This window comes from Euwallacea similis, chromosome 22 (assembly GCF_039881205.1).
Source record: "Euwallacea similis isolate ESF13 chromosome 22, ESF131.1, whole genome shotgun sequence".
NCBI lineage: Eukaryota > Metazoa > Arthropoda > Insecta > Coleoptera > Curculionidae > Euwallacea > Euwallacea similis.
In genome coordinates this window covers 104,065-121,353 of record NC_089630.1, presented here as the reverse complement: position 1 = coordinate 121,353, position 17,289 = coordinate 104,065, and the positions used below count along the sequence as shown (strand labels likewise).

At 37.6% G+C, this 17,289-nt stretch overlaps 3 protein-coding genes across 7 annotated transcripts; 1 reads left to right on the top strand and 2 right to left on the bottom strand.

The window, feature by feature from the left end:
• Window positions 1-487: 487 nt before the first annotated feature.
• LOC136416011 (inositol 1,4,5-triphosphate receptor associated 2-like) lies at window positions 488-4,487 on the top strand. The gene is made up of 7 exons (XM_066400962.1): window positions 488-797; window positions 2,572-2,699; window positions 3,189-3,420; window positions 3,471-3,637; window positions 3,691-3,888; window positions 3,950-4,126; window positions 4,181-4,487. Exons 1-7 carry the CDS (start codon window positions 609-611, stop codon window positions 4,395-4,397), a joined length of 1,308 nt encoding a protein of 435 aa, XP_066257059.1. The 5' UTR covers window positions 488-608; the 3' UTR covers window positions 4,398-4,487.
• Window positions 4,488-4,621: 134 nt separating this feature from the next.
• LOC136416012 (uncharacterized) lies at window positions 4,622-9,261 on the bottom strand. Of its 5 annotated transcripts, none has more exons than XM_066400968.1 (4): window positions 9,117-9,261; window positions 7,411-7,525; window positions 4,827-5,027; window positions 4,622-4,768 (listed from the first exon to the last, which is right to left on the bottom strand). In XM_066400968.1, exons 2-4 carry the CDS (start codon window positions 7,519-7,521, stop codon window positions 4,622-4,624), a joined length of 459 nt encoding a protein of 152 aa, XP_066257065.1. In that variant the 5' UTR covers window positions 7,522-7,525; window positions 9,117-9,261. The 5 variants fall into 5 exon arrangements, with proteins under 5 accessions (XP_066257065.1, XP_066257064.1, XP_066257061.1 ...); XM_066400967.1 differs by lacking the exon at window positions 9,117-9,261 and adding an exon at window positions 8,905-9,110; XM_066400964.1 differs by lacking the exons at window positions 4,622-4,768; window positions 4,827-5,027 and adding exons at window positions 5,756-6,479; window positions 6,533-6,622 and having other exon boundaries at window positions 9,117-9,243.
• Window positions 9,262-12,885: 3,624 nt separating this feature from the next.
• Window positions 12,886-15,940, bottom strand: LOC136416302 (uncharacterized). The gene is made up of 9 exons (XM_066401424.1): window positions 15,842-15,940; window positions 15,673-15,792; window positions 14,823-15,023; window positions 14,712-14,768; window positions 14,277-14,339; window positions 14,126-14,218; window positions 13,945-14,007; window positions 13,102-13,221; window positions 12,886-13,044 (listed from the first exon to the last, which is right to left on the bottom strand). The coding sequence occupies exons 1-9, from the start codon at window positions 15,938-15,940 to the stop codon at window positions 12,925-12,927; spliced, it is 936 nt and encodes a 311-aa protein (XP_066257521.1). The 3' UTR covers window positions 12,886-12,924.
• Window positions 15,941-17,289: the final 1,349 nt, after the last annotated feature.

Sequence of the window (17,289 nt, the reverse complement as noted above, 5' to 3'; positions counted from 1 at the left end):
TTTCCCATCGAGGGGAGAAATAAACTAAAAATAATACCCTTGATGACCATTAGTAGAATAACTAATTCGGTCACTCATGAAAGTTTTCAAGTTATGGTTTTCTCACATTTCGACTTAGAACAATAAGCGTATATTGATATTTGGGTTAATACAATGGCAACAAAACATTTCAGTTGTTATTATTAATGACTGCCATAATAAATTTTACAAGCAACTTACAAAATAATATATCGCCATATTATTTTGCCCCAAACATGTCTATAAAACAATGAAGTCTGTGTGAATATCATGTTTATACTAATACAAAATTGCTAATTAACAATTAGGGATCTATTTGGGCACCAGCACGATAACGTTAAATTTGCATTAAAGCTATTTCCACACATGCTGGGATCTCGAAGTTCTAATGCATCTAAAGGCGAACTGTGGATCTACACGAGCCACCAACTCACACGTACACCTTACTTCACACGAAGAAGTTCTAATAAAAAAATAATTTCTTATTTTATCGTGGTATATCGTCGACTATCAGTACCAAAACTGGCGCATTGCATATCGTTTCAAAATGCTATAGTTTACAACTTTTGAGCTTCAGTTGCGATTGAGCAATGTCGGACGTGTGGTCATCAGCTGATGCCAAAATCGAAACCAATTATATCAATATATCAGAGCTCAAAGTAAGTGAGTCTGATCATGGGCAGGTGATGGAAAGTCGAAATGAGGTGATCAGTAAGGTGGAGAAGCAACGGTCCTTGCAGAATTTATATGGGGTCGAAGAGAGAAGTAAAAGTGAGAGCGTAAGTTTTATTCTTAGAGGCACTTTGTTATTGTGCAGTCTGGGGGATCTGATGTATCTGGTTATTAGGAGCAAGAGTCAAGTGAAATCTGTAATAACAGTTATGTGCCTTATTAGGCTAAAGTGTTCTGTGTGTGTTTTGATGCCCCAGCAGAACTTTGTAATCAATAAGTACTAACGATAAGACTATTATGCGTGTCGGTTTTATTTCGGTGTTAAGAGGCCTATTTTAGTTTTATCTTTTGTACTGATTTTAGTGTAATCGAAAGAATCACAGATACAGATTTTCTTCTTATTTAACTTGCCTGCTGTCACCGTTTTTGAAATATCGTCCCTTTAGTGAACGGTGTCTATTTAGCAAAGACTGCAACTTGGAGGACTCTTTTAAAGTAAAGTAAAAAAAAAACTCTGATCCAAATCGCAGATGTCTTTAAAGTACTAATGAGTCTAAGTGCTGATAACATATTTGCAACCCAAGGACGAACACATTAAGGCTCGATTAACACGAAGTCCATGGTGTTTTCAGATCCAGAATAATTTAGCTATCAAGCCAACAGTTTTATGCGTTTAAAACATCACTTTTTCTCTTTTATTTTTATTACACGGTAAGACGTCCCTTTTGCCTCCTTTTTCTGGGTGCATTATTTGATCAGCAACAACAGACCATTTTTCAAGGTAACGCAGTTTAATTCAGAATCGTGGGCAGTCAAATTGTTATCATCTTTATGTTTCTCTTGCAGCCATGCTAATTTCCTTAGAATGTGTGTCTCTCTAAGTAATTTATTTCTTCCTTGAATACGAGTTCTACCTTGAAAATTTAAATTTACTTTCACAAAGTCATTTGTTTATTGTTTCAGTAAGATTCAGAAAACGATAATTAAAACAGACATTGAATAGAGTTTTTTTGGCTTAGAAGAGCACGAAGATCGTAAATAAGTTATAAATGTATATTTTATGGAAAATAAATAGATAAAATGTGAACACGAGGGGCATTTAAGACTGGATCAGCTATTTTTAAAAGTTTACTTTTGATAGAAAAACAAACATTATTCGAAGCAAAGGATATTTTTGGTTCTTATTATTAGTCAATGCTTTGCGGTGTGTTCAAGATAAGGATGCTCAGCATGGGGTCCCTCGTTACTGGTCTTGTTCGAATTTCAAAAAGAACGATCGTCAACTACTTTTTTTCTAAATACGTCCCTGGTAAGTTTTTTTGAAGATTTTAATTTTTTCAAAATTTTCCACTTATAATTGCTTGGCTAAATGCGAGTCAAGTGAAAAACAATAGAATTTTTAAGAAAAGAAATATGCATTACGGTGCTTATTTTTGATCATATTTACCCACAACAAATAGTAAAGGGATTTTAATAAACATCTGTGATACATTATTTTAGGCACTGATTTGGAATCCTCATCAATAAAGGCAATTAAAACAAATTTCCCGTTTAGATTCCCACAATTTGACTTATCAGCACGTACAGCACTAGATAAACTAATATTGCAGCCTTGTGAAAACACACTCAATCATTTTCATTCTAAAATTGTTGGTGACTTAATTGAAAGTAACATTTCGATTATAACTATAGGAAAACGATTCATGCAGTCAAATCTTAAATTAGACCATTAACCATCAGAAATTTTCTAGGGTCCATTATAATTGACCTAAAGTAATAAACGGCAATTGCAGTCCTAAGCAATTATGGCTATCTGGTTTCAATGATTAAAATAATAAGCCAATGTAGAATTAGTTATAACATTTTGTTTTCTTACTTTAGTTAACTTTCCAACGAGGAAGGTCCAATTCCGATGGGGCAGCAGAGGCTCGCAGTGCGACAATCGTGGCATTTCCCAGTCTACCTAATGCAGTTCTGGAGAAACTGGGACTGTACGGTGATGCTTCCAGGTACTTTTCCAATTAACAACCTTAAGTATTAAATTAGTATACAAAATTTGTCGATAAATGTAACAAAATGTTGATAAAAGTTTCTTGACAATAGTGAATGAAAATTTTTGTGTTACCCTCTATTGAGTATTATCTAAATTTTATTGGAATTATGGCCTCAACGCTCTCGGCCCGAATGTGCATCTAAGCATATCAGACCATAAATCACCATTCATTTAATAGAGCAAATCTGCAATTGACAAATTCTAGCATTATTTCATTCAAAATCTTGCTTCCACTTTTATATGTATATACTAAAATTACCTCTATTAATTTTAGATGAATAAGATGATTTTTCTTGATCAGATGGTGAATACACAGCTTCATAAAAGTTTGAATTGCTCTTTATTATTGGCAGATACGTATATTACTTCGAGAGATTTTCCATACATACAACAATATTGCCCCAAAAGTTCTTTTTTTAGTTCACTTTTCCTTTGTACATTACAGAGAAGTCTTAAATGATGAGTCTTTGGAACAGAAATTTACAAGCTTAGCCTTGGCCTTCACCATAGACGCTACAACCATCAAAGATAGATGCGAAAGACAGAGGCGAAGCAGAGACCAAACGGAAACCAATTTTAACTTAGAAGTGGAGAAACTGAAGGATAAATTGGGCATGTTAAAGCCCCTATGTACGGATGTTGAAACTGCTGATCTCTTATCCAACTTTTATTCCCAAGTGAGATATTTTATCAATTAAATACGTGAATAGTTTAAATGCAATCATAGGTGGAGACATTAAGTAATGCAGCCTCCTTGGTGTGGATGGCTGCAGAGCGCTTTGGAGCAGTCCAATATGAAGAAAGACTAACTGAATCGGTGCAACTGATGGTCAGCCATGTCCAGGCATTGAAGCAGCAACGCGATTCTGCTCGCCGACAACTGCAATACACCAAGTAAAGAATTTTTCATTCGAATTACTAAAAAAGAATATTCGTTACATTTCCAGAAGAGTCTTACAAGAACCAATCGATTCCCCAGAACCAAAAATTTCCAACTCTAGCATAAACAAGCCGCTGTTAAGCAAGAGAAGAGCCAGCACTGATTCGGTTAATCTGAGTCTTGATCAGAACCTCAGACTGAGCAGAAGGATGTCCGATCTCAATGTTCGAGCCTCATTGAACAAGAGCAGACAAAGTAGAGTAGAGTTAGTTCAAGTTGTTTATTCAAACGATTGATGTCTTACAAGAAGTGTGATTTCTGTGTAGTTTGAACGAGATCAAAGAGTTTTCCTGTGAAGACTCGTCCAAAGACGAGCCCGTTGAAAGCCCTGAAGTGTCCAAAGAAGACGCAGACTCAGATTTTGAGCTGAGTAATGGACATTGCATCTCAAGTCAAGTCAATTGTGGTCTCCATCCACTTAAAGGATTGTCATTCCTCATTAGGTACAATAAACAGGCTTAATAGAAAGACGAGAGGTTAATTCAGTGGTTATTTAGATCCAAGGTTGACTATTGCTTGGACAATTTTCAGAAAAGGTCCATTGGATTATTCAATAAATGGTCTGAAAATGGGTACCTCCACGCCTTCCTCAATTCTTGCGCCATTTTGTGCTTTTCAGTGAGCGTATTGACTTTGATCAACATGTTGCTGGAACAAACCAACTCGCCAACAATATCATCCTACTGGTGCTTTAACTGGCTAAGCAGGAAGTAAATATTATGTAATTTAATTCTACATAAAAGCAAAACATTTCAAATTTAGATATAACGTTGTCAATTGTGTTATTGTTATTTAGTGTCAAATATAGTGTTTAATGATATGGTAAAAATTTTATATGAGTGAAAGCTTTGGCAACATTGAATAGTGCTACTGATACTGTACAATTTGCTAGACATATCACTTTCACACTACTAAACTATGGACGTATAGATATTGAGTTAACTGGCACTATCTTTGGCTTCATTAGGGTCGGAAAATATTGGTTTGTCCGTTGGTCCTTCAATGATAACTCCTTTTGCTCCGAAAACGAACCGCAAGAAGGGCCGCATAGACTCCAATAGCTTTTGCATTCTAATGGCGGAATTCTGCAATTTCAATAAAGGTCCAGCCAGAAGCGAAATACGCCAAATTCGTATCACTTACCACCATATAATCTCCAATAGTGTTGGATAGGTTGGTGACTAAAGTGAAAGAAGATCCGAAGAGCTCGTCTGGCACTTCTAATGAAACCGGTTTGCCAGGCGTGAACATGACGATGTCTTCGGTGGTTGTTAGTGTTTTTGGGTTGGGGGTCGTTTGCCAAGCGAAGCCGTAAAAGGGGGAGAGTGGAGATCGTTTAGATTTCTGAAATAAAAGTAAAATTAAAATTAGTGCTGCATTGGCATCAATTGTTTTTATTATTTCGGGGACTAATGGACAAAATTGGTGACCTTCTTGAGCTTCTAGATTACTTAAAACTGGGCAGCTCTACTACTCTGGTTTCATGGTGACGACAAAGGCGCACGAAATTTGGACTCTGTGATTCATCTAGACAAGCGAAACGGTCTCATGCTGATTAGAAGTTTCTAGCACCGGCAGCATACTAACTGGTGCTTCTAGAACAAATTTTTGACTGCTTCCGACAACCCGGAATTGGTTTTCTTTGCTGTGGAAACAGAGCTATCCTTTCGACTGGACTAATTCAAGTTTATGGTGGCAAAATGAAAAGTGGAGTGGAAATTTTACAGCTCACATTTTTGTAAACATGAGGCGAGCAAGTAAAGTTAATTCCGTATATTAACATTCCCATGTGTCTCAAAGTACGACTCTGCATAGCTTTAGCCTTCAAGTACTCATACGCCCTGTTGTATATTCAATAAACAGGATCATCATGGGGTTATAGGTACTTTAAGGAGTAAGGGATTCAATAATTAAGGTCAAAATCGTCGGTTCAAACCGGCGGTTCTTCCTCTGAATGATCTGCAATGTGAACGTTTCTAAGTTGAAGCTGCTCCTCCCATTGACATTCGAGACAAAGAAATCCCGTTCGTCTCGCTTATTTGCGCTGCATAGACAAGGAAAACAAGGGGAAGTACTGTATAAAAATATTTATTAAAGAACTATATACATAAGCTACAAAATTGCGCTTATTTTATTTACAAGCATTCTAATGGTAATTACACAAAAGGAAAATAATGGCAATTAAACTAAAGATTACAGCGATCTATCTGTAAGTGCAGATAAAGAAATGCTCAATTTAGATTCTATTGTTTTGACTAGAATATAACTCCCATTTGTATACACAAGAACCATCTTAAAACTTATTTTTATTACGAGTATGATAGCGACTAAGCTTACTGAATCGTTGTAATCTTTAATGAGACAAATCTAGGCCAGGAGGTCTGGTTTGAAAACAAATTCGCTCCTCATATGGAGATTTCAGGATCTTTCATTGCATAAATTCACATAAAAAGAGAAAGGTCTAATTTAACGGCCCAACGGAATCTTTTTTTGAACGTTAAGGTCTCATTGGGCAACTTTTGCAAGCGCCTATTTGTGGCCGCCTAAAAGCTGCCCGAAATTGAACCCTCCGTGATTTGACCCTGACCCAGATCCGCTGCCCAGTTTACTTGTCACGATGTTCAGTAAGGGAGCAGCAGCTTCCAGCTTGGAACCGATTGCTCCAGAGAGAATGCTGGAGAGGGAGACGACAGGGTCTTTTGGCGGTTCGATTCCATGGGCCTTGTTCTTCAGGATGTTTTGCTTGTCCAGGTGATCGATCCAGTCGGTTTTTTGGTCGATAAATTTGTTGATTTTCTAGTGACGATCAAAGAAATTGCGAGCGAACGAACATTATCCGGGGTACTTACATCGAACACAAATCCTAAAATTGCATCCTTAACTCCGAAAACTACTTCTACCTTTTTCTTATCCTTATAGTGTTCTAGGTGGTTAGGTTCCTGCAATGGTAGGCATGTTAATGGTATGTTTGGTGCGGCCTCGGGGCAAATTTGCATTATAGATTGCCAGCCTTGCAGTATTAATGTAATATTATTTAATTGGTGAGAACGCTGCGCACTTTCTCTTCAAGTGAAATATGAAAAGTTTCGATCTGTGCGTAAAAGACGCAACAAAACCGGGGGAAATTGCCTCGAGATCTCCATCTGCTTACATAACGAAGACCGATAAAGATCATACGTTTAAGACAATAAATTTTGCCAGTGGCATCTATCGATGTCTGACATCGAAACGTGACTGATTATGCAAGAATCTTCACCACTTTTACTTTCTTTGTTAGCATTTGTAATTTTCGGAACCACTGTGTAATGACCGCACACACAACCAGTTAACGAGCGTGAAATTTAGAATAAATTGCTTGCAGTTTTCCTGCAACTCCAGCTCAAACTGTCTTGGAATTGGAGGCCAAAACTTGACGTTTTTTCTTGTCGACGAAGGCTATTACTTTCCACTAACCAGAACAATCTAATAATTATCAATTCGATTGCAAGCGGACTTTTCGCTTGTGCAACCTGCATACCCGCGATATTTCCCTCTCATATCTCCGTATGAACTTACAGGGATAACCATTGAAATTTACACATATGCACCGTCGTCGTCATTACTTAAAGGTAATTAAAATGCGACGAAACTCCAGTCAATTTAGGGTCATGGTTATCAGAATTCGGAGGATGATGTCACGCTCATTGGACAAGGTGCCTAATAAGATCATTGTCTCGTGAGTACTTACGGGTCCAGAATCTACGGCCGCAGATCTTTTGGTCAAGGTCCGGCATTCTGTTCCGGTCAGTATGGCCAGCAAGCAAACCAGGAGGGCGATTGACCAGAGGTGGTGCTTCATTGTTCTGGAATGAAAAAAAGACCGGTTTAAGAGCGTTCATGTTACTTGGAGTTAGTTGGGGTTTTGTGCGACCAAAATATGAATCAGGTTAGTTCAGGTTAATTGCAGGTAAAGCGGGAAATTTCGGGTTAGTTAGACTTTTGTTCTGTCGGGATATTGATGGGGTCACTGGTGATTCAGTCTTAGTTAGGAATATTGAAACATCGTTAGGATTAGTTGCAGTCTGGTAAAATGTACCCCCGGTTAATTTAAATTAACGGCGGTTTATTAATTATTACATAAAAATAAATAAATTCATTTACGCCCTAATCGGTAAGCTTATCTGTCTTAAAGTGCTGATTAAACATGTCTTTAACCTATACAGGGTATCTCATTGGGGTATCCAAATAAGAGGGATCTTCGAAACAATGAGAGTTACAAAATCGGTTAAATGGGAAAAAGTTACCATGTTCTGAGACTTTCAGTATGTCGTAGAAGCTATTGCCAAATTGTAGTTAGTCTCTGAGATTTTATGAAAATATTCACCAAAATCATCAATCTGATGAAAAAAGCTAATTTCAATAGAATCCAAAAACATAACTTTAGCTCTGTTTCGACGTGTCTACGAAACTTAGCCTACAGTTAAAATGGACTTTACATTGATGATTTGGCTCCTACCCCATTACACCCACTGATAAATTCAAAAGTGGAATAAATTATTTAAAAGTCGGTAAATATTTGTTCTGTTAGTTGAAGATAATATTGCATGCCTTGGCAGTCTTGTCATTTTCAATGTCATACGTCAGATTAACGTCATTTACGTGAAAGTGAATATTTCGATAGAAACTATACGCCTGCTAGTCTTATAGCATCCACGCTTAACACCTGCGAAAATGGTAAGTATTCGAATATCTTTCTTAATGAAATTGTGGCAAACCAGTTTTCACGGAAAGTAAAAGTGATCCGAGGTTATTTCTGCCTATTAAAAAAACATTTCATACGGCATGTTGCGAGTTTAAATGCTAATTTTGCTACTCAAAATTCGATTCGATAACGAATGAACTTAGACCTGAAATGCTTAATGTTCAATTTAAAGTGTTAAATAGAACATTTAGTTCATCACAAAATATTAATTGGTAAAGTGAAATGGAGCACCGACCTTCGCCCCCATAAGAAATATAGCTACTGAGCATAGGTGCTAACGCGTAATGCAATATTTTTCCTGTCACGATTGTCGTTTTAATTTCTAGGATCAATTGTCAATTCAAAAGGGGTTATATGGAAATATAAAACGTCAACAATGCAAAAACAGGGGAATGAGCACCAAACTGGGCCATTAAAAAACTCCTAACCCAAATCTATCTAAAAATATTATTTTGTAATAAGATCACCAAATAAGTTTACCGAAAAACAAAAAAAATACGAAACAAAAAAACGGATCGTGTTACCACTCGACGAGCACCAACCAACTGTCAAACCAAAACAAACGAATGTCGCAGGCACTCTTCCACGCGGGCGGCTAGTATCACCCAAACGGCTGGATGGAGGGGGTAAAAGGGGGCTCTGATAAGCTCTACTGATAAGATAAAAACAAAAAAAGCAATATGGCGTCTTACACTATGCGGTGCTGGCTCTTAACTAGTGAATGCGGCGTGTCGAACGTAAAAGAGCTTATTTCAAAGAACGTATGTAGGTCGAAGGAGGCCGAGAAACAAACGAGCGATCTCGAACGAAACCCGGCGAGGTCGTGTGGTTGCAACCCGAATGGTTGGGGGGATGATGGGGGCGACTGGGGGGTCGATGCGGTTTGTGCAATTCAGCGGAGAATGGTTTCATAATAGTTATTGCTGTTATGATGGGAACTGCGTGGGTACTTCTGGTATTGTCAAATGCGGTGGAACATGGACAAATGTATCTCAATCTTGGTCGTCCGTCTAGTTCTTTCAACTTTAAAGATTTCTAGTCCATCTTTTGATGATCTCAAATCTAAATATTGTGTTAAAGGGATTACTACTGAGCCCAAAAATTTGACCACTTAGTAGGATTGGTGGGGAGTATATACATCTATAAAACGCTTTGCAGGAACAAACAGCAGACGTTCCTTAGACACGTTTAGTTTATACAGGGAGGAAAGCCTGCATTCTGTGACGTGACAAAAATTTTTTAATACAGTGGATTGGCATATGCAGGGTGATTTTTTCCTAGGATCGCATTTCCCGCAGCATTTTTTCACCAAGCTACGCTTATATGGTCTTTTTACCTTAGAATGAGAAAAATAATGGTACTCTAGAGTCCAAGTTATGCATTAGAGGTTCTTAATTAACGCCTTGTATAAACAGGAATTTTCAATACATATTCTTTGCATTACTGTACTCTTGGTCTTAGCGTTTACCACTTCTCCACTGCCAAATTATATTTTTTTGCAGCAGTGAATGATTTTCCAAGTTTTTCGTAAAAAGTGCATTTTTTCAAAACTAAGTTATTTGAAATAACCATTTTATCCCCACATCGCAAGCAAAATATACTTTATATTGCTGGAATTTTCAAACACCTATGTTCTTTCAGCATTCATGGTTCGGGTGGTCGCTAAAGATCTCTTAATTGGGCACTTGTTTGTGAGTTCTAGAAATTAGCGGTTAGGTGATTTATTGAAGCTAATTTTATAGGGCAGTTGCCTCATCGATTCCCGAGATACTGGCGGTCAAAATTTGAAAAATGCTAAAAATCAAGGTTTTCAGCTAACGGCTGGAAAATCGACCTGGTGGGTTGCTCATGGGTTGCGTGATTAATTGCTTCAAACCCTGATTAACAAAAATCCTCCGATTACAATAATACTTGCCCAAGCAGGGCAAGTAATTATTCAAATTCGCACTAAATAACACACAAATTTAATAAAGGTTTTATGCAAATTTGAGCTTTCCAGATTCGGTTTCACATTTAGCCGATTATTTAATGAAACATTATTATTGCACAAGTTGGGAAGTTAAGTTCCTGCGCTAATTTTCTCAGGCCTGCAATTAGCTGTAGCGCCTTCAAATATCGACACGGAAAACGATAATAGAACATTATACAACTAACAAAGTCCATGGGTCCAAGTAGTCGAATAACTCATAGGAGTTGATCGATAAGACAAACATCCCGAAGAGCTGAGATTTGAAAATGCGTTAATTGTTGTTGTATTAATTATGCGAAAAAATTGCGCTAATTAGCACTTAATAGCTGAATTTAAGCAGCAATTAAGTGGCGACAAATAAAAAGTAAGTATCAGGTGATATGAGTTTGCCAAAAATCACCGAAAGGAAAGGAATAATACTTTCACGGTTGATTATAATTGAAAAATAGGGGCAGCCTTGACCTTAAAAGTTAGATAAACATTACTATATTATAATAGAAAATTGCATAAAAAGCTGTATCAATCAGTAACAGACAGGACATAATTACCATGATTATGTGGTAGAATGGAAAGACGTGGACAAGGCGTTCGCGGTGAATGGAAGGGAAATGGCGCATAGAGTGACTCAGTTAATTTTTTGTGCAGCATTTTTTAGAGAATTTTAACGTCTTTGTTCCATAAACTTACGACACACGTTTTCCCCCTTAACGACGAATCTTTACGTAACTCTTTTCAGTGGAAATTTCCACTAATTTTTCTCAAAATTCTTGTGCAAGTAAAGAACCGAATTTCGTTAAGCTCCAATTATGTAACATAGACTAGCTCGTAAGAGTGAACTATTAAAGGTTAATCAAAGGCAAAATGCTTATCACTAATTTTAATTGCTAATCAATCGCCATGACATTATCCATGTTTTAACGTTTAAACAATACGCGCTTCTCAACAGAATTTCTAATAATTTCACTATTACAGTATCCCTCAATTAAGGAATTATCAATAATATTTGATGTTTCTTGAGAAATTGGCAGCCTCGACTTGGGAAATGAGCCTAATGGTCATGTGAACCGGTAATTGATAAGAAGTATGAAGAAACCGTTGTCAAATTCAGTTTAATCGCTTTTAATTGGTATCGCAACGATGGCGAGAGGTGCACATGAGGAAAGAATAATTGCGGGCTTGCAATCTTCATTCTTCTTCGATCTATTTGGAAATATTCATTTGACAATTGGGTAGCGAAATAGACTTTGCTGGGCCATAAATTCTATCCTTTCCAAGTCCATTTGAGTGGTACCGCTGACGTAACTCTTAATATCCTGTTACCCGTTCTTAACAAAAAATTTCCCCTTCACCCAATGCGACTAAGCGACTAAGCCTACTATTGACCTTAAGTGGTGACTGAACGTTGCCTACTACAGAACCGCTTTGTCCACCCGATTGCTTTAAACCTAAATATCTTTAAGCTAAGAATGTCTGAATTAAGCTGTAAGTTCTAGATTGGCAAATTCCGAGGCAGAAAAAGAGAGAATATTCGATTAACTCACCTCCTTGACTGCACGCCTCGAGCCCACTTCGGGCCTAACCAATATGCACTATTTGCACTCGCTAAATGGAAAATAGTCCAGAAATCGCGAAATTTCCCGGGAGAATTACTGTAGCCAGACCAAATTTCTTCGATAAATACTTCGACCTCATGTGTCAGGTTGTTGTCGAGTCACTCTCTCTTTTAAATTCAATGTCATCCGCGAACATCGGCTATTTACTTTCGCTCTAGATTTGTTCAACTGAATGTCTGCTCATTGAAAAGGTTATTCATGACTTCAGGATTGTGGAGGGATTGTTTTGCTGCCTGCCTCAACTTAGACGGAGAAATCCCTAAAGCTCAAAAATTTCTTCCAGAAACGCATTATTTGCAGTTTTTGAAATATTCACACGCAAAATTTGGATTTTATGTTAACGTCGGAAAACTCAGTTGATTTTCTAGTGTTATGCTTCTGTTTTTTTAGGAGACCCAAGCCCTAATTATCTATGATTGAAGTGGGACATTATATCTAACTACTGCCCAATGGAATTAAGCGCACTGGTATAACACATGTTTTTTAACTTTGCGTTGTTCCTATGCTTCCTATACCTTGAGACACGTCCCTATTTTCTGACATTTAAGTGAAAATAAATTATTTTTTTGAAGAAATTCGAATTTTTTCAACCTAAAAGAGCGCCTTCAATGGCGCATCTAGAAGTAAAAAATCGTAAAATGTTTTGATTTCCAAGACGACAATAGCTGTTTATGTAAATGCGTGCGACAAAGCAACTTACCGCACGCTCGTAGGAAAAATTTAGTGTATTTTTTTCTGCCAATTTGCATTTGATCTCTAGGCTTATTTCGATTGAAGTATTGGAAACTGCTAATAAAGTTTAGAATTTTCGAATTTTCTATAAAGAAAACCACAATGACTTTAGTGATATTTCGATATATGAAAATACAATACATTTTTAACCATCTATATAATCTTTTTCCTCTACTTTAAAATACCTTAATCATTCCAATCTGACGATTTGGAAGAAGATGAAGCAGTTGCAAAAGACTGGACCAGGCCAGTGGCCATGGATATCACTGCTTTGACCACAGTAAACTTCGAGGGTTTATTCCCACCCTAAAAACACCCTAGCTTATTGCAAATCCACAACACAAAAAAGCATTATTGTCTGACCGTTCCATTTCCACCACTACCTGCCAAGAACGGCTTTAGGAACCCAACTACAAAGGATCCAGAGTCCAGGGCAGGTGCAAGCTTGGTTTCAGTGCCACTGTCGATTTCCTCCGAGGGTGCCTGAAAGCGGTATAAAAATTGACATCATAGTTAGTGCCAAATGGCGGGAACAAAGAAAAGTAATCATTCCTGGGGATTTATTGGGACTCTTTGGGTGAACAATAGTTTGGTTCGACCGACACTCATGCTGACCCTGAAAGTAGTATAAAAACGTTCTAAAATTAATCCATTTCCTGAAATCACCGCTATGAAGGAGTGTCACCAATGTATTCATATCCTCTAGCCGTTTTTTTGGCCAAAACCGCGTTTTGCCTTGTACCTATTTATTATATAATTGCGGAATAGTACCAAAACTGCTTATCATGCAGCAACTTATTTTGGGTAAGAAAATTGATATTCTTCTATGGTTGCTGAGGCCAAATCCTGCCCTGTAATGATTAAGATTGTGAAGGTTTTATTAATGAAAAAATTAGTTCGCGGCTTTGTCCAGTTGCTCAACACTGTTACAAATTTAACGTCGACATTTCAAATAATCATAAATCTTACACCCCCTCTGGTTCACTAATAATAAACAATCATAACGGTAAATGTTGCAATTGGATACTTGTTGGTATGTGCGGAAGAGGTAAAAAGCGAACGTGATAGGAATCAGCTTTATTACCAACTTTATAAAAATTTTTTCAATACTAAATGCAGTTTTAAGCCGATAGAAAAAGAGACGGAAAACCGCAAACCAGGATTATTAAGGAACTATGACCAGTCACTTCTAAAAGTGGTACTCACCGGGCCACTCAAGGCTGGCAGGACCCCGGTCACCACCTTCCCTGCGAGAATTCCTGCTCCTTTCTAAAAAATACATACTAGTAATAATCAATTAATCCATGACTAATAAACTGTGCTCGTTTTTCTGCTTTACTATCGCAGTACAGGGTGTGACTTAAGGTAAGCGACATTGAACACGTACAGCACCAGGAGGATTTGCCAGGCCCTTGATAACGGCTCCTAGGAGCCCCCCCATGAAGGAACCGATGTCTGAGCCTCCCCCATCTGGACCACCCTAAAATCATTAAATATTGATTGATTTAGGTCAAGGAAAAGTTGGGGTGTTTATTTACCCCGAAGAATCCTCTTAGAGTGTCACTGAGGCCGGTGAAGTCGTAAGTTCCGTCAGGATTTTGCTAAAATTGAATCTATTTCAAATTAAGTCAAAGAAAATTTATCTGAATGTCTTTAAATAATCAACTGCTCCACGAATTCCCGAGATATCGACGAAGGAAATTTTTCAAATGAGTCTTTCCAAAAATTGTCCATCAAAATTGAGTTCAAAGCTCAAAAGAGCTGCAAGATTATTTCGTATCATTTCATTTAATCCCAGAAGCTCACGTATACAACTCTACAGAAGGGAGAGATATCAGGAACTAGTTAAATTCTGTAATTAATGATATTTTCAAAATCGCTGATTAACAACTAAAACAATTCTCTATAGATATGTTCTCGCTCTAGAAGGTGGTGCACTAAACCCTCTGGAAAGCCTCGGAATGCTTACTTACCGAGCTTAATGACCCCAGCAAACCGGTTATGGCGTCCAAATTTATGCTACCATCAGGCTAAAAACACGTAATAACAAATAGTCATTCCAGTCCCGTTTCCTCATTAATCACCCCACTCAATCCGCTTAACAAAGCTGTGAGCAGTCCTCCAACTCCTCCTCCATCACCATCCTCCTCCTCTTCCTGTGACTCCTTTTCCTCCAGCTCTCTTCTAGGAATTCTACTCTCATTCAACTTCTTCCTCTGATTTGTTGTGAAGTTTAGGCTGTTGATGATGGGAGATTTGGTAGTTGTATTTGGAGATTTCTCGTTCTAAAACACAAAATTAAGGGATGTAAGGAAACTATGGGGATTGATTAGATTGTTGAAGAGGAGTTTGATTTGGGATTTTTCCCTATGGAATTTGAAAATTACGTGCTTGATGAAAATATTCGCCTTTCAGTCATGCTTTCCTATTATATGCCGCTTACAAAACACCGGAATTAATGCATTTCTGTCTCTGATGTTTCTCAAGACATGTCCAAGCAAATTACCAAATTAGGCACAAATATGAGCACCATTAAAAAGTTTTGCAAGTGATACTTAATCGAATTTCGCTATTTAATAGAAATGATAAAAGTGAACGCAATTGCCTGCACAACTTGCTGACAAGTACCCTCAAATTTCATAATACCTTTGACCATTTTACCAAACTGAAAGTCATTAATTAACGGACAGTTTTACAAACACTTGCATAAGTCAAGGCCCTGAGTTTCACACAGAAACAACGATAAACAAATTAATAATTGCAGTGGCCGATTTAATTATCATGTGTCGTTGCTCAATCGATTCAAATTAGAAAAAAATATGGAAATTCGCGCTACAAAATATACGCTTTTCATAGTTAATTTACGCGCAGTTTTTGTGGCCAGAACGATGGAAAATGAACGGGATTGTTGCATCATGTGTCTTCAATACTCACTTGGTCGGGAAACTCTGTATTAAAAGGGATGATCGTGTAATTCTTGCTGGTTTTATTTTTGAAATATTTGTCCAGATCCGCGAACTCGTCCCCATAAGAACCAACGGAGTTATCCCCATCCTGAAACAATCCTTAAGGAAACCTTTCTTCGCCGCGTTTTTGTGAGGACCTTGAACTCCTGAGCTCCGATGAGGGTTTCCAATAATGAAGCTGGATGGCCATGGCAATGCACAACAGTGAAGACCAGCAGAACGTACCAAGATATCATTACTACCTGGAAAATTTTTGACTGTTTTGGACGAGGTTTCGCTAAAGACTGATTAAAAATTGCAAATACAAAAGTCAATTCGTCAAATAAATATGGTCATTATTTCATTAATGAGGGCTTCTTTGATTTGTTACCGAACGCTAAAGCAGTTCCTTTGTCGCAAATGCAGACCCCAATGTACATGATAATAGAGTTTTTAGTTGGTCGACTGTCTTCCTTTTTCTTAGGGTATTATTAGTACGTTGCAATACACACGACCAGTCAAGAATGGAAATTGTAATTTTTTACCAAACTGTCCGTATTTTCACTATTATTATGCATAGATATGCGCAATAGTGGCCGCCGGAACTCCTCGAGAAAACAGATTAAACCTAAAAAAACGCACTTGTCTTTCCTTCAAACTTCAATGAAAGGGCCCTCGGAAAAGTTCAGGAGTGTGAAAACCTTGAGGACGACTTGTGACCAAAGAGTTCACAGTTGCTGGCAGTGAGGCTTTCTGCCGTGAGCCAATAGAAGAGGCTGATAAGCACATCTTCCATGGCATTGATAGTTTTCGCATATTTCCCCATTGCCACGTAAGGTACCAAGGTTACGGTACAATTTTTCTTTGGATAGATCTCCAATTTCGTATATTATCACAGCTATTTAGCGAAAACGACTCTTTATAGAAGTGCTTTCGTCCAGAAATTTCATTCAGTAGTTCACGTATACTACGCTACAGGAGGGAAAGACTGTAAAGATCAGCGACATTCGCCAACTAATAGAATTTTCTAAGCTCGTAACTTTCCTCATGAGTAAGTTGATTTCTCAAAGTTTCCACTGGTTGGTAGCTATAACTATTTATAGATATGGTTACACCATGAAATTCAATCCAGGAATCTTCGCGTGTAGCGCTATGAAAAACATCCAGGGAAACAACTGTCTAATCTGAACCAAAATGTTGAGAACAGCTGGGAGTGAGGCCCAGATTAGATACGATTTTCATGTAAAAAATCGATCATAAAGGCTTTTGCTTGGGTGAAAATAAATATCAAATTTTCAATCGCATCGATTTTCTGCCATTTGTTCTCTCGTCGGTGATTTGTCATAGCCGCACCCTGCGTACCAACTCCCTCTCCCACGATCAAAACGGCTTGAAATAAATCAAGAATAATTATTACGATCAATCAGTTGGTCTGGGAAATATAGTTGACCCAACAATCTCATTTTGAACTGGTACTTTCAACAAGGCACCAAGGTTGTCCGGTACTATTTTTCTCTAAGCCGCTCTGGTTTCGTATATTATCAGAGCTTTACTTATAATAATCGTTAAGAATTATTGTTGTTCAAAGTCGATTTTTAGGAATAGA

Coding starts and splice junctions, on each gene's coding strand:
- LOC136416011 (XM_066400962.1), top strand. CDS start 609: ATGTCGGACGTGTGGTCATCAGCTGATGCCAAAATCGAAACCAATTAT. Junction 798..2,571: donor AGAGAAGTAAAAGTGAGAGC/GTAAGTTTTATT, acceptor TTCTTACTTTAG/TTAACTTTCCAACGAGGAAG. Junction 3,889..3,949: donor AGCAGACAAAGTAGAGTAGA/GTTAGTTCAAGT, acceptor ATTTCTGTGTAG/TTTGAACGAGATCAAAGAGT.
- LOC136416012 (XM_066400964.1), bottom strand. CDS start 7,521: ATGAAGCACCACCTCTGGTCAATCGCCCTCCTGGTTTGCTTGCTGGCC. Junction 6,623..7,410: donor CGGCCGTAGATTCTGGACCC/GTAAGTACTCAC, acceptor CTACCATTGCAG/GAACCTAACCACCTAGAACA. Junction 6,480..6,532: donor TTTTAGGATTTGTGTTCGAT/GTAAGTACCCCG, acceptor GATCGTCACTAG/AAAATCAACAAATTTATCGA.
- LOC136416302 (XM_066401424.1), bottom strand. CDS start 15,940: ATGATATCTTGGTACGTTCTGCTGGTCTTCACTGTTGTGCATTGCCAT. Junction 15,793..15,841: donor TCGGAGCTCAGGAGTTCAAG/GTCCTCACAAAA, acceptor GGATTGTTTCAG/GATGGGGATAACTCCGTTGG. Junction 14,340..14,711: donor TGCTGGGGTCATTAAGCTCG/GTAAGTAAGCAT, acceptor ATTCAATTTTAG/CAAAATCCTGACGGAACTTA.